At 44.1% G+C, this 26,381-nt stretch overlaps 2 protein-coding genes across 7 annotated transcripts in view; both read left to right on the plus strand.

Moving 5' to 3' along the window:
• Positions 1-19,330, plus strand: part of UNC13B (unc-13 homolog B) — a 293,983-nt gene extending 274,653 nt beyond the window's left edge. For 3 of the 5 annotated variants that reach the window (XM_058302037.1, XM_058302038.1, XM_071216839.1), the window contains 16 exons: positions 3,062-3,189; positions 3,787-3,872; positions 8,950-9,076; positions 9,981-10,077; positions 10,324-10,467; positions 10,760-10,837; positions 11,513-11,590; positions 12,288-12,376; positions 12,616-12,768; positions 12,890-13,013; positions 13,133-13,189; positions 13,390-13,470; positions 14,682-14,829; positions 17,215-17,307; positions 17,485-17,644; positions 17,789-19,330. In XM_058302037.1, the coding sequence (XP_058158020.1) occupies positions 3,062-3,189; positions 3,787-3,872; positions 8,950-9,076; positions 9,981-10,077; positions 10,324-10,467; positions 10,760-10,837; positions 11,513-11,590; positions 12,288-12,376; positions 12,616-12,768; positions 12,890-13,013; positions 13,133-13,189; positions 13,390-13,470; positions 14,682-14,829; positions 17,215-17,307; positions 17,485-17,644; positions 17,789-18,074 (1,929 nt within the window). In that variant the 3' untranslated portion in view covers positions 18,075-19,330. The remainder of the gene's footprint in view (positions 1-3,061; positions 3,190-3,786; positions 3,873-8,949; positions 9,077-9,980; positions 10,078-10,323; positions 10,468-10,759; positions 10,838-11,512; positions 11,591-12,287; positions 12,377-12,615; positions 12,769-12,889; positions 13,014-13,132; positions 13,190-13,389; positions 13,471-14,681; positions 14,830-17,214; positions 17,308-17,484; positions 17,645-17,788) is intronic. The other 2 variants (XM_058302039.1, XM_058302040.2) reach the window with 2 other exon arrangements.
• A 1,481-nt stretch (positions 19,331-20,811) lies between these two features.
• LOC101438270 (phospholipid-transporting ATPase FetA-like) overlaps positions 20,812-26,381 on the plus strand; it is a 216,293-nt gene continuing 210,723 nt past the window's right edge. Inside the window, exon 1 of one of the 2 annotated variants that reach the window (XR_011649425.1) lies at positions 20,812-20,941. Coding sequence is in view for 1 of the 2 variants with exons in the window: in XM_058302050.1 (XP_058158033.1) it covers positions 20,925-20,941 (17 nt within the window). In the remaining variant the exon portion in view is untranslated. The remainder of the gene's footprint in view (positions 20,942-26,381) is intronic. The other variant, XM_058302050.1, reaches the window with a different exon arrangement.

Here is a 26,381-nt window from a genome sequence, read left to right on the forward strand (position 1 = left end):
ATATGGACCCCTCTGCAGCATCCTGGAGTCTCAGTCCACCTTCCCACTGAGATCTGTAAATGTCTCTCTCGGCTGCTGGCCCTTGAAAGTGTCACTTTACCCTCTGACTTCTTCTCTCTGCATTGCCTCGTGTTCTGATATATATTCATCGACTGATAGTCAGGCTTGTGTGATGCTAAGCTACTTCACCTGACCTAGGCTGGCATCTTAATTTGATATCTGGTAAACTTGTATATTTTTCTAGGTCCTTGCAACAGTATCCTTTTTCTTCTCATTTCACATCCAGGACTTCATTCTTAACCTCATCAACTCAATAACAATTTTCATCTTAGGAATGTCTTGCTGACCAAACGTTTTTAGAATAAATTTCCTTCAGTCCACCAAATATGCATGGAATGTCCCTTGCCCTGAACTATGGGAGTACAGAGATGAGGAAAGCGTAATGGTCCTTCAGTAAGTTCCTAGTCTCATGAGCAGAATTTTAACTCCAATCAGCAATTTGTTTAAAGAGAGGGATAAAACTGAAGTGATTCCAAGGAGGAAAAGCAGATATAAGGAAAAGCTACATTGAAAAGGGGGCATTTGAGATAGACCTTGGAAGGAGGTAGAATTTGAACAGCAAATGATGGGAGGACAACAAAAATCTCTGACATTTATCCTTTAGTGAATACATCCAGTTCGTACTGCTTCCCATGAGCAGCTTTGTAAAGACTGAAATCTTGTTCATGCTGCCTCAGATGTACTTTTTGTACCAGCCATATCTTTAAGGCTTCCTTGCTTTAAGGTTTATAAAATTTCCCTTTGGTTCTGAAGTCCGTGGGAGGTTTTTCTAGAGCTTTTGTTTGGCTACTATACTTTGTGCTCCTCTGTCATTCATCTGTGGATTCTCTTCAGCTGGAGGAAGACACTGTTCTCAGACTTGATCTTTCGACCATACAGGGATCTCTCTGAATATTTGTTCTCTCTTCCTTAGCATAAAATGAACCTATACTTTGAAAGAGAGCTTATAAACCACTCAGGGATCTTTTATAGCCTTTGCACCTTGCTAATTGCTTTTTACTTTCTCTTACTCTAATTTTCTCGTTGTTCATTATTTATACTGGAGTATAAATGTATATTAAGTTAAGACATGTCTCTGCCTTTGGGGTTCTCATAACTTGGTAGAGGTGGGAGGCAAGCTTTTTACCTTTATTGTTTTCTATTATTTTGTTATTAGGACATTTTATTGTAGTTGTCTGTTAAGTCTGTACCAGAGGTTCACAGAGGGAGGCCATAGGAAGAACATCTAACCAAGAGTGTCAGGAAAAACTTCTAACAAGAGGTAAAGCTTGACTGAAATTTTGAGGAATTAGCCAAAGAAGTGGGCGGAGGTGGAGGATGAAAGAAAAATACCATGTGGAGAAAATAAAGTTTGAGGCACAGAATCGTGAATAAGTATGTTTATATAAGGAAGTATATGCAATTTAATTAGGGCAGTTACAGCATCAGGCTTTGGAATTCAACTATCTGGGATCAAATCTTGGTCCTACCATTTACTAGCTATATGACCCTGGGCAAATCATGTAATCTCTTTGTCCTTCAGTCTCCTCATCTGTAAAATGAAGGTGGTAATAATTTCTACCTAATGGGCTTCTTATGAAGATTAAATGAGATAATGCCTATAAAGTTCTTAGTAGAGTGTCTGGCACATAAGCACTAAATAAATGGTGGTGGTGTCATGACAATGGTTAGAATAAAAGAGAAGAGGTAAAGTATGAGGTTGAGAGATCAGTCGTATTATGAAGAACCTTTGTCAAGCGAAAAAGTTTGAACTTTATTGAAGAGATTTAATCAGAAGATTAACACCATGAGATTTTCCTTGTACAAGTATTACTGACAGCTAGGTACAAGGTGGTTTAGATAGAAAATTAAAGACCAGTAAGGAGGAGCTGTTGTGGCTCACGCTGGAGCACTGGTTGCCCACATACAAGGTCCCCAGGCTCAATCCCTGACCCTTGTACCTCAAAACAAAAGAAAGGAAATTCTTGAATGATAGGAGCCTGAGCCAGGGTAGTCAGATTAAGAGTGAAAGGAAGAAGAAAAAAAGTGAAAGGTAGAGGATATATTTAAGCTTTATTAGAAGGTAGAATCAACATGATGTAGATTCTGTGCTAGGTTCTAGTAACTTCTGAGTAATTCAGGCTCTTTTGGAACTCTGAAGACCTTGTACTGCCATATGTTAGTCCACAAAAATGCCCTGTTCCTGTCCTTCTGGGCAGCTACACCTTTGCCTTTGTCCCAGTGGTAGATAATGTCCATTCCAGCTTCTCTGCGGTAGCACCTACTTGTTCTGTCTGAGGTATGAATGTAGAGGTGCTCCTCCTTTCTTTAGACTGACCTTTGTTTTCCCTTGTTCCTTCTCCATCAAGGGCTTTCCTTATCCAGCTAGGCAAATAGCTTCCTAGATGCAATTCTTTCCTAATTATACTCAGAGAGTCAAAGGAAGGGAGTCAATACTTCCGGGTAACATTTAGGGAATCAAGGGAAGTCCCACCCTGCTGAAGGTTGAGATCACCTGCATGCTAGATCTACTGAATAGCTTCTGCAGAATCTGAAAGGATCTGAGATTCGAATGTGTGTGGTGAGGGTGAGGGGAGTAGGGGTATCAAAGGAAGGGATACCACTAGAAGAGAAGGGCTACCACTGGGGGTCACGTGGAACTAGACCTACTTAGCAAGACTGGAAGGATTTCTTATTTCATCCAGGGAATCACTGTAACTAAAGCAACTGAGATGGAAGGAGCTCCTTTTATATCTCCGGGACTGACCCAATTTATCAGAGCAGTGCCTTGGAACTGGGGAGAAAAGGTCTCAGGGATACACTTAATGGTCCAAGAGACCTCCTTTTAGTCACCCTTCTGACAGAACAGAGAAAATCTTGAGGAAGACAGACTTTAGGAGAGGAAGAATCCCTGATTCTAGAGAAAGGGGAATGAGGAGAGGAAGAAGAAGAAAAAGGTTGGAGACAGTGTCCACATTCTTCTCTGACTTTCATTCTCTATCACTGTTTCTTTTTGAACAAGAAGCAGGAGCTACCTCTAGAGGAGCAAGGGCCCAGCATTCGAAACTTGGATTTCTGGCCCAAACTCATCACGCTCATTGTGTCAATCATAGAGGAAGATAAGAATTCCTATACACCTGTTCTGAACCAGTGAGTATTAGCCCCACTTGGTCCTGTCTGATTGGTGATTGGTCTGTCCATCTGTCTAACAGTCTCTTTCTTTGCTATCTCTGTGTGTTTACAGTGCCACGTCTTCTTCCTGTTCATCCGTCTGTCCCTCTGTCCCTTATATCTGTCTGGGTAACTGTTCTGGAAACAGGTGTGGAAAGAAAGTGGTGGTCCCTGCTCAGACTGAGCCAGCCTCCTTGAAGTGAGAGGTTCTCTGGGACTATGGCTGCCATGGGACCCTCAGGAACCCTAAAGACCATGTGTCTGTCCATTGTGAATAAAGTAGGCCTTCTTATAGTCCACCCCCTTGACCTTTACCCTCCAGTTTATTTTGCTTGTGCCTTTCTTCCTGTTCCAGCCCTTTTTCCCTGGACCCTCATTACCTGAGGGGCTCCTTTGCCCCAAGTTTTGCTACCACTGGTTCCTGGTCCCTTTTTCTCCAGATTGAACTTAAACCTTTTCCCTAGGCTTCTCCTATCCTCAGTCTGAACTCCACAAATGAGCCACTTTAGCCTTAGAATAAGTCAAATTAAATTGTTCTTGCCTTGTTCTCTGATTGTAGCTTATTCCATCATACAGGTTTCCTCAGGAGTTGAATGTGGGAAAAGTCAGCGCAGAAGTGATGTGGCATCTGTTTGCCCAAGACATGAAATATGCTCTGGAGGGTAAGGGTCTGCCCAAGTCAGTTGGCTGCCAGGCCTCTAGACTAAGTTCCTTGTCCCCTGTCCCTTTCGATTTCAAAAACAACTACAAATTCTGAGTGAAAAGTGAAATGAGAAACTAGAGTGATTCTAGGCATGGTGGGAGGTAGGTCTCAGAGGCCTTGGGGGGCAGAGCTGTGTGAATACAGGTCACTCCTTATCCAGCTTTTGGATAAAGTCTTAAGTCTTTCCCAGCCCAACTTCTCCCATACTGGGTGCTCTCAAGTGACCCAGTACCAGAAGAATGGTCTTGTATAACTTAAAATACATAGATAAAGTTATTTTCTCACACTGGAAACAATCGGACCTGGATTTCCTTGAAAGCTGCTCTGGATGGGTGTGATAAAGCCAGTAAGATATGTTTTCCCTAACTCTTCCTGTAGCTCAGGGCCATAGACAGATTATTATTCATCTTTTTCATTTGGCTTATTCTTTTATTCCTTTCCGACTTTAGTCCACATTCCCTATCTGTATCAAATCTTCTCAACTGTGCATCTGTGCTCACTTATCTAGCCACCTTTCCCGTGTATTTCTGTGGTTCAGTCTTTGAAAGTGGGTCTTATCTCCTCATTCTTTGAAAATGGATCTAGAAGAAGAGGAAGCAGTCTGGGGCAAGGACAAAGCAGGGTGGAGATCTGTTATTTGGGTGGAGTCGCAAAGGGAAATGGATAGCCCTGACTCTTAAACTCTTGAGGTTTAGAATCACTGTATCTTGAGGTTGAAAGGAAACTTGAATATCGAGTTAAGTTTGAGATAGCTGCTGAAGGTACAGACAGTGTATGACTTGGCCATAGAACAGTGACTGCCTCCTGCCTACCGTGGATCAATCCTGGGTCTGTAGTCCATGCTATAGCCTGACAGGCCAGTGAAGAGGTCACCTATCCCTCTTTACGAGCCAGCACTCAGTGAGCCTGATAGGGTAGTATGGCCCCTGTTCTTAAATAACTCCAGTTCCACTGAGTTTGGGAGCAAAAGATAGATACCTGTGAAAAAAAGAACCAACTCCACAAGAGAGATAGTGTGTGGTGGGGCAGAGATTTTCAGAGATATCTCTGAAACTCAGGTGCTGGGCTTCACGCCTTTTACCTATTATCTGCTAATTCACCTCTGCTTTTATCGGTCTTATTTGAGTCCTAGGTAAGATTTCTTTTGAAAGGGAGTTCCACTAATGTTTAAAACAAACCCAAAAAGGTTAAAAAATCCTGTTCTAAAAGAAAGAACCAATATTGACCTGACTTCAAATATCAGTTCCACCACCTGTTTAGCCATGTGATCTTGGGACAAGCAACTTAGTTTCTATGAGCTTCCATTTTCTTATATGTAAACGGGAGTGACGATAGCATATATTTCATTGAGCCTTTAAAGTAAATGAGATGTGTAAGAGTACACTAAGCACACTGCCTGACACATACTCAGCACTGAATAAGTCTTAGTTGTTAAGGACAATAAGAAACTATGAAAGGCTCTTTGGCAGAGACATAACATGATCAAAGTAGTATTTTGGTAAGATTTTTACCTCAGTGGAATACGAAGGCAGCTGGAAGAGGAAAGACTAGATGCAGGAGCCTTGATAATGAGGGTCTATTGCAATAACTGAGGAGTTAGAGCCAAGAAATGGAGAGGGAATGGTGGTCTGAGAGAGACATTGGAAAGAAGTTGTAATGGGACTTGGTGATTGTCAAAATTTGGAGGGCAAGAGAGAAGGAGAGGTTTGGGAACCTGAATGATAAAAGGAACGGTATCGCCTCTGATAGTAGAAGGAAAGTTGAAAATGGTATCATTTGCCAAATATTTTTCAAATCAACTTTTATTTAAATACGACAAAATAAAAACAAGAGTACAATTTAATGAGTGTTGACAAACACTACCCCAATTAAGACATATAACATTTCTGTCACCCAGAAAGTTCTCTTGTGCCCCTTTGCAGTAAACTTCCATCCCATTCAGGAAGCGTCTTTGAGTATTTTCTCTATGTCATGTACCGTACTAGTTGTTGGAACCCCAAGGAGATGAATACAGCATAGTCCCAGCCCTTGAGGAGCTCACAGACCAGTCTGGAAAAGATATAAACGGTGTCAGTAATATTGCAAAGTTCTAATTGCTACAAAAGGAATAAGCATAGGGTACAAAGAGAGCACAAAGAAGAACATGTAACTGACTCAGTGGACCAGAGAAGGCTTCCTGGAGAAGGTGCTGTACAAGCTGAAACTTGAAGAATGATAGGACTTAACAAGTGGAGAGGAAGAGTAGTAGTGACAAGGAAGGGAGACAATATTTCAGGCAGGGGGTACAACATGTCCAGAGGCTTGGGGACTACAGAGAGTAGCATGCTTGGGGAACTAGAAATAGTAGTTCAGTGTGGCTAGCATTTTAGAGTATAGGGGAAGAGATAAGTGAGAGGTAACAAAGCCAGATCACAAGGGAGGTTGTAAGCTGTGATTAGGCTATTGGGACTCTATCCTGAGGCAGTTGGGAACAAGTATTTTAAGCAAAGGATTGACAGGGTCTGATTTATAATGTAGGAAGGCTACTCACTCAGGCTACAGTATGGAGAAGGGATTGGAAAGGGAATGATCGGTTTGGAAGCTGTTGTAGTAATTCAGGTTAGAAATGGTGGTAATATGTAGCTAGAAAGAAATGGATAGATTTCAAAGATATTTTGGAAGTGAAATCAGCAGTTCTTGGTGGTTTATCTGGATATGAATAAAGAGGGAGAAGGAAGACTTGAGAATTGTACTAAGCATTGAGCAAGAGGATGAGATTAGTGGTGTGTTTTGTTCAACTTCAGCTGGAAATGTTAAGACAGATAAGAAATAGGGGACTAGATTTCAAATCCAGGCAAAATGAGATGCACCATCAAAATCATAGAGCAGGAATGGATGTAGCTCAAGCAGTGGAGTGCCTGTTTCCCATATTGGAGGTCCTGGGTTCAGTTTCCAGTGACTCCATTTTAAAAAAAGAAAAAGAAAAACAAGCAACAAACAAGCAAAAGAAAAAAAAATCAAGGGAGCCAATGTGGCTCAGTGGTTGAGCACCGGCTTCTCACATACGAGGTCCAGGGTTCAATCCCCAGCCCCAGTACCTCAAAAAAAAAAAAAAAAAAAACCATATATAGCTGTTACCAGAGCCAAAGAGACACTTAGGAGAGATATCAGCAGAGGGACCATTGATATTATGAAATTAAAAGAACTTTCCAAGGACGAAAGATAAATGGAGGGAGGACAGTGGAATTCAGGGGTAGAAGATTATGGTTTAATAATTGCCACTTCTGATACAGTATTCCCCAACCACCACCAAAACAACAAGAGCAACTTCAAGCAGCTCTAGTGGAGTATGATTCCCTGGGACTTGTTAGGACAGTTAAAAGTGTGGCCAGTGTTTCAGTTCTCATCCTATTAGTTTTTGTACCACAGAAGTTAATGTCTGACTTGGGGTTTGAGGTCAAGGTACAGAGAATAGGTATGACAGTGAAAATAAGGATTATATATAACTACAGTAGCTTGAAGCTCCCTCGAAGAAAGCAGTTAAGGAGGTCTGGTGCGACAGGGCATCCCTGACCCCACTTCCAGTGGGTTGCTTGTCAACACGAAGGAGAACCCTCCTGGTGGTACCTTTCTATTTTTCTAGGTTCTTGAACTGATTCAGGGACAGCAAGCAGTGGGATAGCGAAGACAGGACAAAAACCCTGAGAGGGTCTGTCTGATATCCCTAAATTTTTAACTCTCTTTGTTGCTATTGGTATCTCTGCCCTGTCACAAGCAACCACTGTCATTTGTATGTAAAAAATCCTCTTTTGGGGTAGTAAGAACTTTTGGTTGCTGTCCCTTTTCCTCTAGTCTTACTCCTTTTTCCTCTTCTTTTGCTCATTGTTTCATGGAAGAGACTGCAGATGCAATTTCAGGTTGAGATGGTGCTGCCTGCAATGCCAGGCAATGAAATTCCTGGGACTGGGAGGCCTTTGAGGCTGAGCCCTAGGCTTTCATTTCTTCCTTGAGTGTCTGTTGTATAATTCACATGGGCTAGCTGCCCCATACTGGATGTTTTGCTTCCACTTGGAGGAGCATCACCCATAGCAACCCAAAATTGAGCAGTGACAGAGTCCCTAAGACACTGGCCTTCTCTAATATTCAGTATCTATGCTGTCCTGCTTGCTTTTACCATTATGTTCTGTGTCAGCACTCAATTGATTTTATTATTCAAATTAATGCTTAAACTAAACAGAATTATTGAAGAGAACTTGTGAGTGTGGCCAGTGCTCCAGACTCTCTGAGCAAGCTGTCCTAGATTTTCCAAAAGGCTCTGGAGATTCAGTTAGATGATACGTCAAGTCCATAATGAGTGTCCCATTTTCTGCAGCATGATGGCCCTTTCATCAGGCTGTGTTTCCATGGTTTCCTAACACACTAGCCTTGTATATATCTCTGAGGGCTCCTATTTTCGGTTTTTCAGCTCTGCTCTGTAGCTTATCGATTTACTTTAGAATACTGTTATACCATGGCTGCTGAACTACTCTTTTTGTCAGCTTGAGCTCATTTTGGTTTTCCCTGTCTCTTTGTAGTTGTCATTGACCCATTCATGCCATATATAATTACTTACCACTAAATCTGAGCCCAGACTGAAGGAATGGCCCAGCTACTAGGGTAGAAAAGCCCAGGAAAACCATGGGCCCTATCTAATCTTGGGTAGTCTCCCCTCTAATCAGTATCAGCACCTATCTCCCTTTCTCATCTTCTTCACCAGAAGCCAGTGAGTTTACTTGGACCTTCCAAAAGCTACAGCAAGAAAACTATAGGCCTGATCTGGAAGTCTGGCTTAGTCTCTCTAGAAAAAGATTTGGGCCAGGCTTTTGGAGAGTTGCTGAGCAGAGCACTGGTAGTAGTGGGCAGGAGAGGGCAAGGAAGGTCTGTGAGAAGGAAGTTGGGAGTCACCTTGTTCTAAGACATCTGATAGAGCCACCTGACTGGATCTGCTGCCTTGGAAAAGCTCAGTAACCATGGCCTCACCTGCCAGGACCTGACCCAGCCTCCTTCCCCACCACTAGAGCATGAGAAAGACCGGCTGTGTAAGAGTGCTGACTACATGAACCTGCACTTCAAGGTGAAGTGGCTCCACAATGAATACGTGCGAGATCTGCCTGCCCTCCAGGGCCAGGTGCCTGAGTACCCAGCGTGAGTCCTCATGTGGGCACTGAGGAGGGATGGGGAGAGGGTCCCTCTAGCATAGCAGATGAGCAGGAGCCAGTATCTCAATTCAGTTTAGCAAGTCATTCTTTTTTTTTTTTAATTAATGATTTTTTTAAAAAATTAAAGTTAATAGATCACAAGGAATGTTACATTAAAAAACATTAAAAAACAAAAACATAAGCGATTCCCATATAACCCACTCTCCACCCCCCATCACATCATTTTTATAAATTGTATTTTTTTGAAGATACATATATCACACCCAAAGAAGATACATTAAAAAATATAAGAGGTTCCTGTATACGCCCCACCCACCCCACTCCTCCCACACCAACAACCTCCCTCATCACTGTGGCATACCCATTGCACTTGGCGAGCACATTTTGGGGCACTGCTGCACTACATAGATGATAGTTTACCCTGTAGTTTGCACTGTCCCCCAGTACATTCAGTGGGCTATGGCAGGATATATAAAGTCCAGCATCTGACCCTGTAATACCATTTAGGACAAAGCAAAATCCCAAAAATGCCCCCACATCACATCTCTTCTACCCTCTCCCTGCCCTGCAACTACTGTGGCCACTTTCTCCACCTCAATGCTAAAATTTCTTCTATTACTTGTCACAATAGTTTTATAGTAGAATATCAGTAAGTCCATATTTTATTCCTCCATTCTATGGACCCTGGGATGGTGATGTCCTCTCCACCTCTAGATCAAGAGGGGTAGCAAACCATTCTTGAGACTGCCTGTTCTGGGCACTGCTATGAAAAGAAAAAAGTATCAAATTACACCCTACCTCCCAGAAGATCCCAGTCTGGTGAAGATGTCAGGCACGTGACATATGCCAATCACTAGCTTCAATCTCCAATTCTCCTGCTCTGACCACAGGTGGTTTGAGCAGTTTGTGCTTCAGTGGCTTGATGAGAATGAGGATGTGTCCCTGGAATTCTTGCGTGGAGCCCTGGAACGAGATAAAAAGGATGGGGTAAGTTGGGGGCTTGAATTAGGAGTCAGGCTCCATTTCCCAGCTATTAGTTACCACAAAAACTCCTAGACTTCAGCCAGTATGATTATTCCTGCCCTGCAGAGTCCATAAGGAGGATTATTGAAGACCAAGGAGCCACCCTGCTAGGGTGAACCCTACAAGCTTGGGAAACCCTTTTGAACTCTACAAGCTTGGGAAAATGGTATCAGTTGAGGAGGGTGACCCTGTGTGTGTGGCTTTCCTTAGTTCCAGCAGACATCCGAGCATGCACTCTTTTCCTGTTCTGTGGTGGACGTCTTCACACAGCTCAACCAGAGCTTTGAGATCATCCGGAAGCTGGAATGCCCAGATCCTAACATCCTTGCTCACTACATGAGGAGATTTACTAAGGTGACCATGACCCTTTCTTCTTCCCCTCCTTTGCCACCATCACCCTCCTAGTCCAGTCACAGGCCTAAGCTTACACAGGCCTCTCTCCACAGTGACCTCAGGTGAAGCCTAATATTATTCTTGTCTCCTTTGTGTGTCTGGGGTAGACAGAAAGGTCTGTCTGAGAGCTTTGTCCCTTTCTGTGAGATTCACCCTTTATTGCCGTATTATTTTTCTTAGATGAAAGGAACTTTAGGCAAGATCTCTGTGGGGAGAACTAAGGGTTGTCTCTGCTTTTCTTCTCTTTTCTCAGACCATTGGAAAGGTGCTGATGCAGTATGCAGACATCTTATCAAAGAACTTCCCAGCTTATTGCATGAAGGATAAATTGGTAAGGATTAAGCAATCCTGGGACCCTTAGAGAAAAGGAGGACATTTGAATCCTGACTGTCCAGCTGGCTGTACTCTAGTCCCATGTGATTTATTCTACACAATGATAAGAGCTTAACCAAGAGTTCCTGAGCCTCCATTTGTACTGTATCCTCTACTAAGATAGGCCTTTGCTTCATCAGTTTTTTAAATAAGAAAATTTACAATAGTCCACAAATTAAAGAGGATAATATCATGAACACCTAGGTACCTACCACCTAGCAAAAAACAAAAACATTTGCTTCTAGTGTTCACTCAGGAAGAATTACCTGGGGAGCAGATGTAGCTTAAGAGATTGAGTGCCTGCTTCCCATATGTGAGGTCCTGGGTTCTGTCCCCATTACCTCCTAAAAACAAAAACAAACCAAAAAAAATATCTCTCTTTGAGGAGTAGATATAGCTCAGTGGTTGAGCACCTGCTTCCCATGTGCTAGGTTCATTCCCTGGTACCTCCTGGAAAAAAAAAAGTGGATTGCCTGAATTAGCTCCAGATCTCAGTGCTCAGGGAGAGCCTTATGTGATATGTGTTATGAATTTCCTTTGGTTTTCAGAGTAGTGTGAGATGGGAGGGATTCTAAGCTAATGGGCCCTGTACCTAAAAGTTGCCAAGACTCAGCAGCTCCATCTGTCTTTAAAGCCCTGCATCCTGATGAACAACATGCAACAGCTGAGGGTCCAGCTGGAGAAAATGTTTGAGGCCATGGGTGGCAAAGAGGTAGGTCTTAGGGTTTGGGGCTTCTGCACTTACCTTTTATTCATGAGCCCTTGGCCACAGAACTCTACCCTCTCTTGACCTAGGTATAGTCTAGGTGTTTAGCTTGATGTATGGAGTCAGGGTCTCCAGAGAAACAGAACTGACAGGATATGTGTGTGTGTGTAAATATTAAGGGGCTTGTTACAGGAATTGGCTCATATGACCAATGGAATTAACAAGTCCAAATTCTATATGGCAGGCTACAAATTGGGAACTTCAGTGACAGTTTCAGTGAATTCCCCAGGAGAAGCTGCTAACTAAAGTAGAAATAGAAATTCTTCTTTCTGGCTATTGAAAACTTCAGTTCTCTCTTTAAGGCCTTAAATTGATTGGAGAGACTTTTCTCGTTGCTGGAGGCAATCTCCTTTGTTGATTGTAGAAATAAGCTGCATTAGATGCCATCAACTGACCAATGGTTTAAGTCCATAAAATAACCTCACAGTAACAATCAAGCCAGTGCTTGCTTGACTAAGCAACTGGACACCATAACCTAGCCAAGTTGACACATGAAATTAACCGTCACACTTGGGTGTGGGCTGACTCGAGCTGAGAGATTCAAGTAGGCATTGAGGTAAAGGCCCTAGGAGGCATGGGAACATAGGAGGAGAGAACTGAGTAAGAACACCAGCTTAGCTATGCCTAATTTCTATGGATACAGTTGGACTCTGAAGCTGCAGACAGTCTGAAGGAGCTGCAGGTGAAATTGAATACAGTTCTGGATGAGCTCAGCATGGTGTTTGGAAACAGGTCAGTGGCTCCCAAACACCCTGGACTGCCGGTCCTCAGAGCCAAGTTTGGTCCCTGGCCAGTCTTAAAGCCCTTCCCCCATACCCATCTATTCAGCTGCAGGTAAATGGGTCTTCTCTCTACTCCTCTGCTTGTCCCTGTTGGAGCTGTACCATGAGCATGCTGGGACTGAATAGCTGGTGCTCCAGGGACAGTGTGTGCTTGGGGAGGGGAAGGCTGCACTGTGAGCACATGTGTAGTTTCCAGGTACGGATCGATGAGTGTGTTCGACAAATGGCTGACATCCTGGGCCAGGTTCGGGGCCCAGGGAATGCGTCTCCCAACACCAGGGCCTCAGTGGCTCAGGATGCAGATAGTGTACTGCGGCCCCTCATGGACTTCCTGGATGGCAAGTGAGTACAGAACTCGACTGTCCTGTAGGGAGCAAGGTAGAGGCATTCAGATGGAGGGGCCTTTCAAGGAGGGGGGCTCTCACACTCTCACCTTGGCCTCACCTGTTGCCTGGGCCTGCAGCCTCACACTCTTTGCTACTGTGTGTGAGAAGACAGTTCTGAAACGCGTACTGAAGGAGCTTTGGCGGGTGGTAATGAACACAATGGAAAGGATGATTGTTCTGCCACCACTCACTGACCAGACGGTAAGGACACTTCCCTCCCCCTTCCCTCCCACTTCCTCCTCCTGGCTTCCTTCTCTTTACTTCGCACTTCCTGTTTAAGTTTGGAGTGTTCTGCTTTTGATGGATTTCCTCTCTGCTAGGGTACTCAGCTGATCTTCAGTGCTGCCAAGGAGCTGAGCCATCTTTCCAAACTCAAGGTACTGTGGGGGTAGGAACCTCCTGAGACAGCATGTTTCTTCTGAAGGGTAGGGACCTGGGAGGAAAGCAACCGGAGCTGTGGAGATTAAAGATGAGGGAAAGAAGAGGAACATGTAGCTGTGGGCTGGCAGGTTGGGACAAGACTTTCATGACATCTCTGCTCTGTCCTGACACTGTTTTGCTTTCTCTGGGGTTCTAGGACCACATGGTGAGAGAAGAAACACGGAGTCTCACGCCAAAGCAGTGTGCCGTTCTTGACCTAGCCCTGGATACCATCAAGGTGATGACCCCTTCTCTGCCAGACCATCTTATACCCATTTGGGGCTTGCATTCCATTCTGCTAGACTAGGTATACCCCAGGGCTCTTTCAAGTGCACATCCAAAAGAGAGTGATTTTTAATTTTTTTTTTTAGGTACTGGGGCCAGGGATTGAACCTGGGACCTCAGATGTGGGAAGCTGGCACTCAATCACTAAGCCACATTGGCTCCCCTGAGTTGGTCCCCCCGCCTCCATTTGTTTGCGTGTTGTTTGTTTTTTTGTTTTTAGGAAGTACTGGGAACCAAACCCGGGACCTTCTCCAGGGTGCTCAACTGTTTGAGCAACATCCACTACCCAAGAGGGTGATTTTTATGTTCATTTCTTTCTCTGCCATGCTTGGGAGCAACTAAAAAAGCATGCTTGTGCAACCTCAGATGAGTCTCCTGGGATCCAGAGCACTTATCCTAGGTTCTGAGAACAAGTCTGAGGACAATTCTTATTGCCATTCCTAAATTTCCTACTGGAAATTAATATTCCAGATCTTAATATCTGAGATTTGGCCAACTTTTTCCTTTTCCACTTAAGTATAAAGTCATTTGTGTTTTCAAGGAATTTTTTTTTTCTACCACCCATCCACTTATGCACCTTGTGTGCTAGACACTATACACTTTGAAGGATACAGAGAATCAGATATGTTCCTAGCCTCAAGCACCTTATAATCTGGTAAGGTGGTAATAAGGCAGGCATGTACAAACTGGTATATCATAGGTAGAAAGGTATATCATAGGTAGAAAGTTCTCTAATTGTTCAGAGAGGGTAAAATAGCATTTCTTTTTCCCCTGCATGAAATGCTTCTACCCCATATCTTTGCCCTTCCCAGTAGACCCATCCTTTAAACACTACCTGCAGGTACTCTTTTTGGTGACTACTCCCTTTCACTTCCCCAAATACCCAAATAATACAACCATGTTGGCATTATATTATGAATGTACTTGTCTTCATCTCACCTATCCCTTACCAGAGTGTCTTTACACTAAAAGATATAACTCTGGCTCTGTGTGAGTATTCCTGATCTTACTGTTCATTAATAGGCCAGTTGTCCTCACCAGTCTCTCCTGGCTTTTTCTATCCTTTGTTGCCTCTGCTCAGATGTGATTTCTCTGAGGGCAGTGTTGGGAAGCTTTCTCTCTATAAGGGGATGAGGCAGTGACAGGTACTCTCCTATCTTTCAGCAATACTTCCATGCAGGAGGCAACGGGCTCAAGAAAACCTTCTTGGAGAAGAGCGCAGATCTGCAGTCGCTACGCTATGCGCTGTCTCTATACACACAAACTACAGACACCCTCATCAAGACCTTTGTGCGCTCACAGACTGCCCAGGGTAAGCCCCCAAAGGCTGTGGGTACCCATCTCCCTGCCCTGATTCATTTCTGTCCCTGGGGAGTCAGCTCCCTCTTACTCCTTGGGGGAACCCAGTTACCTCTTCAGAGAGCCCTTTAAACTCAGATTCCAGGATTTCTTGGGAGACCCCAGTACTTACTCCCTACCATATCCTACCAGACTGGAGAATTACAGGGGTCCTGGGGAAGGTGCCAGAGGTTTCTGTTCCCATATCTCATCTGGGAAGTACATGTTTATTGAGTTCAAGGAGTATACCCTGCTTGGCAGGGGGTAAAAAATAGGAAAATCTATGAGGAAGCCTTGAAAATGAGTGGTTAGGATACTCATGGAGGCTCATAGCTTTGAGAGCTTAGCTGGTAATTGTCCTGGGGAAAGAAAGCAAAAGATTCTCCAATGTAGTTGAGGCGAACACCATGAGGGGCAAACCATGGAAGCAATTGAAGGAAGGGTGCTGATCTTGGGGCATGAGCATAGCTATGGCTCCAGCTCATGCCAGGGGAACCGCTGGTTTCCTTACAGGGACTTTCAGTCCTCAGACTTCCTCTCTGCTTCTATTTTGGCCTATCCATAACAAAAGACATCTGTATAGACATGGCTCATACTGAAATTTCGACTCTCACTCTGGAGTAAGGACCTCCCAGGAGTGTCCTTAAGGCACACTTGTACCAGGAAAACCTGAGCATGCTGTCTGGGGGAGTGAACCTGGTGGAAGGAGTGGAAAGACTTAGGCTTTACTTACTGAGTTGTGGATCTGGAGCACAGAGCTGACCTGGAGGGCAAGAGGGATCTAAGCTGTTGTACTGGAGGTGAGGGGAAATAAGAAAGTAGAAGAGACCTATAGTACTGCTCTATTTCCCACATCTGTTCTTATCTCAAGTCCAGGATAGGAAGAAGACAGAGCAAAAGAGGAAGCTATAAGTCTTGCTCAAGAGGACAGGAACAACTTTTATACAGCTGAGTACATGAAAGGGCCTATTCAAGGAAGATCTAGGTTAATCCAGAAAGGCTTTTTAGAAACACTGAACTTTAAACTAGATAAATGAAGAGAGGCTGAAATGGGTACATATGAAGTAAGGGCAGGGGTGGGGACTTTCAAGTAAGAATTGTGGTTGCAGGGAGTGTGTATGTGTGTGTTTTCTACCTCTTGCTTTATCATTTAAGGGCCTAGGAAATTAGAACCTGCAACCTCTCTCTTTCTTGCCCCACTTAACTCAGCTACCTACTCTCTGTCTTCTCTACTGCTTCTTCCCATGGTTTAATTGGTCTCTGACCCTTGAAGTCTAATTTGGAACATTCAGGCACTGATTCTATCTTTGACTTTTCTTTCCACCCCACCCATCTCTGTACTTCCTCAGAATATGTGTAGAGCTACTCTAAATGGCTGGTAACTCCTTTAGCCTCTAACGGATTCTTCTTTCTCTATCCTACTGCTGCTACTACCTTTTGACTTGCCTGTCTTCACTCAGTGCATGATGGGAAAGGTATTAGGTTTACGGCTAATGAGGACATTCGGCCAGAAAAGGGTATGTTATACACTGTGCAGATGTCAATCTAACATGGACCAATCTAATATAGGCTAACATTGTCACCTGTTGAACTAAAATAAACTGCTTATGCTGGGGATGGAGGAACATGGTGCCAAAGTTTCAAAGCCCTATTCTAAGCCTTAGAGATGGAAGATATATTCATACAGCCCAGTAAAAAGGGTAACAATAGTTTTGCCTGCAGAATCTACTCCCCCCTTCCCCCCAAAAAAAATCCTAGACAAAGGGGAGTTTTATCTATGCAGGGTAGTGGTATTTTCCCAAAACAGAGTGGGGCCTCTACTAATGAAAGCTTGCAAATTGGCTCTTTCCAGAGATTGGGGTTGAGGGGTTGTTCTGTGAGAGGGTCCAGGTTTGAGTAGGACAAAATATTTTCAGACCAGGGCAGCCTCCAAAGCTGCCTGGAGACAGGCAGGAGGGTGCTGCTTTTGGCCAGAAGGGACACACATTGTTCCAATATGACACACCATATGATGGACATGGTTCCCAGACATAGATACAGGGTGACAGCATTTTCCTCTCCCAATATCTTTCAGTTATAAATTCTTGGAGATAGGAGAGGTTTATGGATCCTGAGAGATTCCTAGTGCATTTTTTATAGTAATGAAAAGTAACTTTATAGTAAAATGGTACACAGTCCCATTCTTTCCCCCTTTCTTTTTCTTCTCCCATTGCCTAGTTTCCTGTGGCTACTATAGGTGATTTCTTCTTAATTCAGAGTATGGAGTGGTGGCTTCCTAACTCCTCAATTTTATGTGATATAATTAGGTCTGAAACTCTTGAATCCTATGATGGGGATCATCTGTCCATCTGCCCCTTAGGGTCTGGTGTGGATGATCCTGTGGGAGAAGTCTCTATTCAAGTGGACTTGTTTACACACCCTGGTACTGGGGAGCACAAGGTTACAGTGAAAGGTGAGTGGCATGGACTTACAGTTAGCTGACCTTTTCTGCCCAGTGGTCTCACTCAACAGTTAAAGGCAAGAGCTACTAATCCCAGCCCTCTGGCTCAGCCCATCTCCAAGGCTACCTAGAGCTCAAGAACTGGGAATGCCTGGTGGGATCCCTCACAACTTTCCCTTGTTTGGGCAGTGGTGGCTGCCAATGACCTCAAGTGGCAGACAGCGGGTATGTTCCGGCCCTTCGTGGAAGTGACAATGGTTGGCCCACACCAAAGTGATAAGAAGAGGAAGTTTGCAACCAAGTCCAAAAGCAACAACTGGGCCCCCAAGTACAATGAGACATTTCACTTGTAAGTTATGGGATGGGGGAACCTGCAGGACTCTGGGATGGGAGTAACTGGGGAGTAAGATTTAAAAGAGGAGGGAAGGGATGTGCTAGATGGCAGGCTGGGGTGAACTCCATTGAACTCCTTCCTTGCACCCTGTTCTTACAGCCTCCTAGGAAATGAAGAGGGACCAGAGGCTTATGAGTTGCAGATATGCGTGAAGGATTACTGCTTTGCCCGGGAAGATCACATGCTGGGGCTGGCCGTGATGCCTCTGAGGGATGTGGCAGCCAAAGGCAGCTGTGCCTGCTGGTGCCCCTTGGGCCGGAAGATCCACATGGATGAGACAGGCATGACTGTCCTCCGGATTCTGTCTCAGAGGAGCAATGATGAGGTGGCCCGAGAATTTGTGAAGCTCAAATCAGAATCTCGTTCTATGGAGGAGGGGAGCTGAGCACCTTTGGTCCCTGTGCCAACTAGGCAGCACCATTTCCACACATCGGTGGGAAGTAGCTTTGTAGCCAGTTTAGAGTCCCTGTGGTCAAGAGCCTGACTCCTTCTGTTAAGGATATTTAAGAAAACATTTTGGTTGGTAAGGGTACGGCTTTTCATAGAAAGAGCCATGAATTCCTGACCAGCAGGCCTCTGGTGTTAGTTGCCAGGCTGTGGGGGTTACCACAGAGGGAGATTTTCCATAGAGAGGGACAGACATTCCTGAGAGTGCCAGTCATTCTTGTTAGACATCCTTCCACTCTATACTCCATCTGTACCCCTCTCCATACCATACTGTATCCAGTTAGACACATTAGAAAAACAAGTTGAGAGAGCCTGGTGCTTGTGCCTGCCTGGCTAGGTAGTCAGATGAACCTACAGGTATTTATTGAGCCCTGTAGTCTGGACTGGAGTATGACCAGGGCAGGAACACATAGAATAGAATTCAAGTTGTTCCTTGAGCAGAATCCACTGATTTTATGTGACCACAATGAGAACAAGGTTTTGAAACTATACAAGGTATCTTGTTGAGCTAAGCTAACCCCTCCCCCAGATTCATGTCATGAGTAGAACCAGGTTCATGTGGTGCTTCAGAGCCCTGAGCAGAACCCAAGTGCCAGAGCCCATCTTCCCAGGAGTCCCCTTATCTCACTCCTGTAGGCAGGGGAATGATGCTTCAGGACATGGGAGGCTGTTTTTATGTGTATATTTGGGGTTAGTTGAAGGAGCCAGGAGAGAGGGTTATAGTTCCTTCCTGGATAGGCCCTGAACAAAGCCAAAACTGTGGAAACCAGACTAGAAAGAGTCCCCCTCACCTGTGGTCTCACTTTCTGACTGTCTTCCTCCTTGCAGAAAGAATCTAGTGTTGGGCCTCTCTACATTTTATCTGGATAGATTACATTCCCTTCACAGATGGATAGATTGCTGTTCCCCTAAAGAAGGAGCTTAGAGTCTGGCCTCTCAGTGCAGGCTGAATGGTGGGGTTGGGCCTTAATATTCCTTGGGAGGTCAGAAACAAACTGTTTCAGGGACTTTCCAGATCCTTGCAAAGAGAAGTGACATGTCCTTGAATTTTTATGGTAGCAGCCTCCCGGACTTCCTGAAGATTTGGCATTGGCCACTATATGAAACCAGAAACTAAGGATCTTTGCGGTTGTTAATTATTGTATGTGCCATTGTTACAGGAGATTATAGGCCAAAATAAATTATCTTATAGCACCTTTTGGGGTCTGGTAATTTTGCTAAAATATAGAAAACCATAGGAATGACTAGTCTGTATAAAGCTAAGAGTTTGGACAAGTGGCACTTTGTTGCTTTACTCACCTACCCCTTCCCCCAAGTGATGGAGCCTAAAGTAGTTCTGGATAAGCACCAAGCAGTAAAGTAGCTGTTGAACTAGCATCTTCACCTTGACCTGAAACCACCAATCTGATTAGCATAGACATGGGATTTAGGTCCTCAACTTCCTGCAAAAATCCTGGTAAGTAGGAGGTGACAATATGTGCCAGTTAAAACTAGTCCATGCTATCTCTTTCCTTTGTCTAGAATACTAGACAGATCACAGTCCAGGTGAGGGCACTGGGGAGAGAATGTGCCTCCAGGATTTTGGTGGAGGGCTGAGACTGGTATGGACAGGATAGAGAATTAGGCCTACGAATGCATATTGGCTGTTTTAATCAGGTTTTATTCAAGGAAGAAGAGCAGAAGCAGAAAGTCTACTCCTGAGAAAACAAGTTAAAATTGCATGGTATCAGAAAAACTGAATCAATAAGACACCAACTTGGGCCTGCACTGTTACTACTTATGGGACAGGATGGGGTGGAGACACATGGAGGTAACTACTCCAACCTCCCATTTCCCCATTTCCACTTGCTTGCTAAATAAATCCTTTCAACTCAGTTGTCCAGTCATTTAAAAATTTCCTCCTTCTCTTCTTCCAAACCATGTGTCTTCTATCATTTCTACTTCAAAAACGTTTCTTATGGAGGGGATGTATCTCAAGCAGTGTGTGCCTGCTTCCCTTGTACAGGGTCCTGGGTTCATTCCCCCGTACCTCCTTAAAAAAAGAAAAATTGGTCTTGATTCCTTACCTCATCTCAGTTCCCACTACCCAGATGGAATAGTGGTTTTTGCTTTCTCCTGTGGATTACTGAAATAATCCTCTGCCTTCCTTTCTCCTCTGCTGTCTTTACACTCCAGTAAATCGCTCTCATGTTAAAGCTATTCAGTGATTGCTCATAGCCTCCAGGCTGAAACTCCAAGACACTTGAGGCAGTGCAGCCTGCTTATTTCCCACCATCCTGCTACTATGCTAAAGCATATCTTTGCAGTTACCCCACACGCGTCATGTACTTTTAAACCTCTGCCTTTGCACGTTGTTTCCTTTGCTGGAGTATCCGGCAGCCCTTTCTACTGCCTTATAGGCTCCGACATCTCCTGGAAGCCTTTAGCACCCAACTAACCTTGACCTCCCACGGCAATCTCTATATGGTTATAATTTGTCTCCCTTCATCAGTCTGTGATCTTCTAAAGGCAGGGTCTGAATTTCATCTTCAGTCCCTCAGCGACCAGCACAGAGAGGGTGCTCAAGAACTTCAAAGCTGCTGACCGCCCCTTACTGGAAGCCTAGGGATACGGGATCCTGAGGAAGGGGGCGTGGTCGGAAGCGGGCTAGTGGGGGTGGGGGGCGTGGTCAGCGTGAGCTGGAGGCATGGACAACGCGGCCAGGGATGGGGCTCTACTCTGGGCGGGAGCCTGAAACTCTTCTGCGCCTGCGCAGAAAGGTGCGTTAAGATGGAGGTCGCTGGAATCCATGGCTTCGCGGCGACGGTGAGCAAGAAGGCACCCTAAGGGGGCGCCCGAGGAGAGGTTATCGTTTTCACGATCCCTGTCTTTACCGAAGTGAGGTCTTACTTCTCTCTGCACTTCGCAGTCGCTGTCCACCCTCATACTTTATTATTAACTGTTCTCCCAATATTCCCAGAGATTTTGCCCCCTCCTGATACTCCATGAGTATATTGGTTTCCCAGACACTCCCAGAGAAGATATATTTCACCAGATATATATTCCAAAGGGGTCTTTATCTCCCAAATAATTCCCAGAGGGCACACATTTATCTACTTAGCTTATGAGGCAGATACCCCCAAATCCCCAGATGAGGAACGTTCCTAACTCGGGGGTTTTATCCACTTTTCCAGCACTCTCCAGATTTTCTGAGAAGCAGCCATAAACCTTATCCCATATTTGACTTAGAAGTGGTACATTTGCTATCCCTCCTCCCTGTTATAGTACAGGAACCTCCTCCATAGGCAAAGATCAAACTCTGACTGGCTACCCATGGTTTACAACAAGCTTGAACATTTGAATTAGTAGCTAACTTTTTAAAACTAGATTTCACATTTTAAAAATGCGTACTTCCAGTTTAAAAAAAAAGAAGCTGTCAACTCTTAGTTCACATTCCCACAAAGGAACTAGTAGTTGGAGCTGAGAATCACCTGTTAAATTAGTTTACTACAGTTCATTACACACTCCACTACTGTTTGTTTTCGCACACTGGGCTTTTATATTACTTGCCTGGCACCTGGTAGACATTTTGACTCATGATCTGATGTAGGAAAATGTAGCTATTTTCTTACTTAGTACTATGAGCTCTTAATGGAAACTGAAATCCCAAGAAATTGGCTATATGTTTAGGTTGCCTCCTGTAATGCTCTGATTAGGATCAAAGATTCTAGTATAGTAGCTATAATCCAGGGTAAAATTTGTACCAATGTTGCTTTGGTAAGAGAATTCAAGAAAAAGATCTATAGGCAACTCCCTAGTACTCTTGGTCTTGAAGAAATCCAGTGTGAAAACTCTTCTCTGATGGGGTCAGACCAGGTACATCCTATTACAAAAGGGCCTAGTTCTGGTATGGTCAGGAAGTGATGTCTCAAAAGTGCTACCTTCAGCTCTCCAGTACACACTGATGTACTGACCTACAGTATCAGGAAGGTAGAGGAGGGGAGCAAATCTGCAGCCTGTATCTAATCGGAAGTAGAGTAGAAGTACTGTTTTGTTTTGTTTTTTACTTTATTATTTATTATTTTAAAAAATTTATATCCTACCCCAGATGGTTCTCTCATCTGTCTGCTCATTGTTTTGCTTGCCTTCTCCAGGAGGCACCAGGAACCAAACCTGGGACCTCCCCCATGGGAGGCATGTGCCCAATGGCCTGAGCCACGTCCACTTCCTATGGGCTGGCTTGTAGCGTCTGTTTGTTTAGGTATGTGCTGGTTGCCGCGTGGTACAGCATCTTAGCTTGTTGTGGCCGGTGCACGTCTAGTTTGTTGCGGTGGCTGCAGGTGTCTAGCTCATTGCGGTGGGTGTGGGTGTGTACTGTCTTCTTTAGGAGGCACTGGGAGCTGAATCTAGGACCTCCCGTATGGTAGGCAGGCGCCCAGCTGCTTGAGCCACATCCACTTTCCAGAAGTATTTTTAATAGTGTACTTTAAATAAGCAAAATCACTTTTTTCAGCATAAGTTTGCATCCCACCTATTCATTGTGAATATTCTGACTAGCTCCCTGAATCATCCTGCCATCCCCAGAAGCAGAAAGGCAAGGCTGAAGAAGCAACATGAAATTGTAGAGATATGGAGTTAGTGAAATAGAGTCAGAAGACATGAATACTGGTGTCAGCTCTGCTACTTACTTGTCAGGGGACCTTGTACCTTTAACTTCTCAGAGGATCAGTTTCCTGCACCTGTTAAATAGTACTAATAATCCTTGCTATGTCTACCACAGAGGGATCAAATGGGCTCATATATGAAAGCACTTTGAAAAGTGTACATTTTCTCTACATGTATAAAGGGATTATTATTATAAATTATCTCCTGAATTCTGGTTAATTCACTTCCAAGGTATTTGTCTTGCTGTTCTTGTGCACAAATTATATACTCATCTAAACACAGGGACCTAACATTGAAAAAAAAAATGGAAAAAAAAAAAAAAACCAACCAAACAACTCTGTATAAATTTGAGAATGAATCATCAGCATGTTCAGTGCCTACTAAGTACCCAGTGCAGTATCACAGCATGTTGAAGTAGAAGGAAGAATGAGATTCTAGACTTTACTCTTCCACTGTATAGCTGTGTGAGACAGTCTTTCCTTGTCTGAGCCTTACCCTTCCATTGTAAAATAAGGTTAGACAAAGTAACCTGTAAGATTCCTTCCAGCTAAAATATATTCATGATTAGAGGATTCAATCTGCTAAAGTTCCCTACCTCTAACAAATGTATTGCCATGCTGGAATGCCTAGGCTAACAAAACCAAACAGTCATGGAAATATGAAGACTACAGAGTGTTAATGTCATACTAGATTTAGCAGAATAGTGTTACTAACACTGTTGCACTCTAGGTAATGGAATATTTATGGAGAATTCTTAGAAGACCAGATGGACCTGTAAGATGGGAAGCTTTGGATTAGAAGAAGGGGAATAGACTATTGCAGATTTTGGGAATTGAATGAATAAAAGTATAGAGGAAGAGAACATGTCAATAGCACTCCTAGATCTGAAGGGGAGAGGGATATGAATGTTACTACCAGAGCCAACTAGAGCTAGAACTGTGGAAGAGGGACTGCCTGACGAGTTATGGTCATAAAGGAATGCAGCCACTCCAAGAACATAGGCAAGGCAGAGGGAAGCAGAGGAATATATGCCCCATTCGTTCTCTCTACTCCGCATTCAGTCTCCAGCTGGTGCCTTTCAAAGGCAAAACCCAGAGAGAAGCCCAGGGGCAAGGGAGTTTAAGTGATATAGTCCATTAGAGGTCAGTTTCCCAGAGGAGGATAGAGAGAGGTTGGGGGGAGGGAAGTTAGAAGGTGCTGCAAACAGAATAACGAGGATACAAGGTAAGTAGGTAAGGAAAAATCACCACTGTGGACTCTTCCCAAGAAAGTTTTCCTTCTGTACAAATTCAAAATCTACCTGGAGGTTCAGTTTCAATAGCTGTGAAATGAGAGTGGTGATGCCTTTGCCACAGGGCAATTTTAAGGATTCTATGATATGGGACATGAAGGTGCCTACCACAGGGCACTAGGGACTCTGTATTTGTTAGTTCCTTTCTTCCTTCCTGCACATGCTTAAATGACTCCTTAGCTGAAATATCTTTTCCAATCAAGGACACAAAATATGGCTGGAACAGAGTAAATAGAGGGGGAAATGTTAGGAGGTGAAGTCAGCATGTTGGGCTCTATCGGCCATTGTAATGACTTTGACTTTCAGTGGGAGTAAGACAGGTTGTCACTGGAAGGTTCTAAGCAAGATTGTGTAACTTCTGACATTAGGGTTCCTGTCATTTCATCACCTGTTCATTCAAAAATACTTTGAACATAGCACATATTGAGCATTGTTTTTGGCACTGGAGATGCTATATTGTCCCGGTATTTAAGAAAAGTGTGATCTAGCTAAGGAGACAGTCAATTTCAATTTAAGGTATAAATGTTAAAATACGGGTGAATGTAGCGCAAACAGTGAGAGTTCATAGTAAGGCCACCTGACCCATCCTTGTGTTAGAAAGAAAGCTGTACCTGTTAGAGAACAAAAGCTCACCCAATTGTGGAGGAGAAAAGAATTTTATTAACAATCTTGCAAGAATGCACGCGACCTGGATAAAATGGCTGGTGCGCCAAACAACAAGGAACAGTAATATTTATTTATACTCTAAACCTAACACGCAGTTCGCTTCCCTGTTCCCCATTGATTGGTACTTTAGGGGTTACAGTCTATCCAAGAGATATAACTAGGTTACCTGGTTCCTGCTCTGAGTTTTTCCACTCCCTGTTTCCTACATTCTGGAGGGCTGGGCAGGCTAGGCACCACTTTCACTATTGGCCCTGCCCTCGCTTCTCACCATTGGCCCCCCTCGCTTTGCACCACTTTTCAAATTCTTGGTGCCAAAGCTGATAGAACCCCTTTCCCTCCATCCTCCAACTGCAGAGCTGGCTCTGGCTTCCCCTTTATGTGAAAATTAAACTTAGCCCTTTCCTTTCAAATCCCCCCTCTTTCCTTTAGACTCTTTTTATTTTTTCACAATTTAGTTTCTCAAATCTGCTAAGAGCCTCCTCAGATTCTTCATATACAGATCTTTAAGGGGGTACAAGTTGTTTTGCTTGTACTGTATGGGCATCTGTTTGGTTAGGACTGTTGTTGTTTTTTTAAATTTCTCTCCCCTTCCCCACCCCACCCCCAGTTGTCTGCTCTCTATGTCCCTTCGCTGTGTGTTCTTCTGTGTCTTCTTGTGTTCTTGTCAGCAGCACCAGGAATCTGTGTGTTTTTTTGTTGTGTCATCTTGCTGCATCAGCTCTCTGTGTGTGCGGCGCCATTCTTGTGCACGCTGGGCAGCTCTCCTTATGGGGTGCACTCCTTGCATGTGGGGCTCCCCTATGCAGGGGCATGGCACTCCTTGCGCACATCAGCACTGCGCATGGGCCAGCTCACCACACGGGTCAGGAGGCCCTGGGTTTGAACCCTAGACCTCCCATGTGGTAGGCAGATGCTCTATCCATTGAGCCAAATCCACTTCCCAGGACTGTTTCAGTGAGTTTTGAGCTAACCCTCACAACATCCAACTGTTGTGAGTATCCCAGCCACGATGATAAGGGAGGTCAGGACAGACAGTGTCACTCCTTTCCATTTTCCAAACCAGCTCTTTAACCATCCCATGAGTGGGTTGTCAGTGCCAGAATTTCCTGCTAAATCTTCAAATAAGGCTGTTAAGCCTTGCAATGCTTTCGTGATAGTCCCATCTCAGGCCATGTTATTGGGGATGAAGGTACAGCAACTACCTTCAGTCATAATACAGATGCCTCTGTTTTCTGCTGTCTAGGACTATCCTATTTTCCCAGGCCATTTGCTAGTAGCATCCAACTGTTCTGCTATTCCCTTAACTGCATCCCTCTAGTGTAATTGATGAATCTTTGTTGACTATAATATATAGTTAATCCAATCCACATTTTTGTTAATGGTGACCCACCAGAACAAGAATGACTCAAATCCTGCAGCTACCTGATTTCTAGCTCTAAATTCATTTGGGACTCCCTGGGGAACTCCTATACTATCTAGATAAAAATTCAGTCATAAAGGGAACCAGGTAAACTTCTTTCTCTTTTCCTGGTTTTGTGTTTCTTCCTCTTTTTCAAATGCCAGGGTAAATGGGATGACCAGTTGAACCAGAGCACAGGTTCCTCCCCACTTCTCAGGTAACATCAGTCAGAGGACACCCTTTCT

Source organism: Dasypus novemcinctus, chromosome 8 (genome assembly GCF_030445035.2).
Source record: "Dasypus novemcinctus isolate mDasNov1 chromosome 8, mDasNov1.1.hap2, whole genome shotgun sequence".
NCBI classification, from domain to species: Eukaryota; Metazoa; Chordata; class Mammalia; order Cingulata; family Dasypodidae; genus Dasypus; species Dasypus novemcinctus.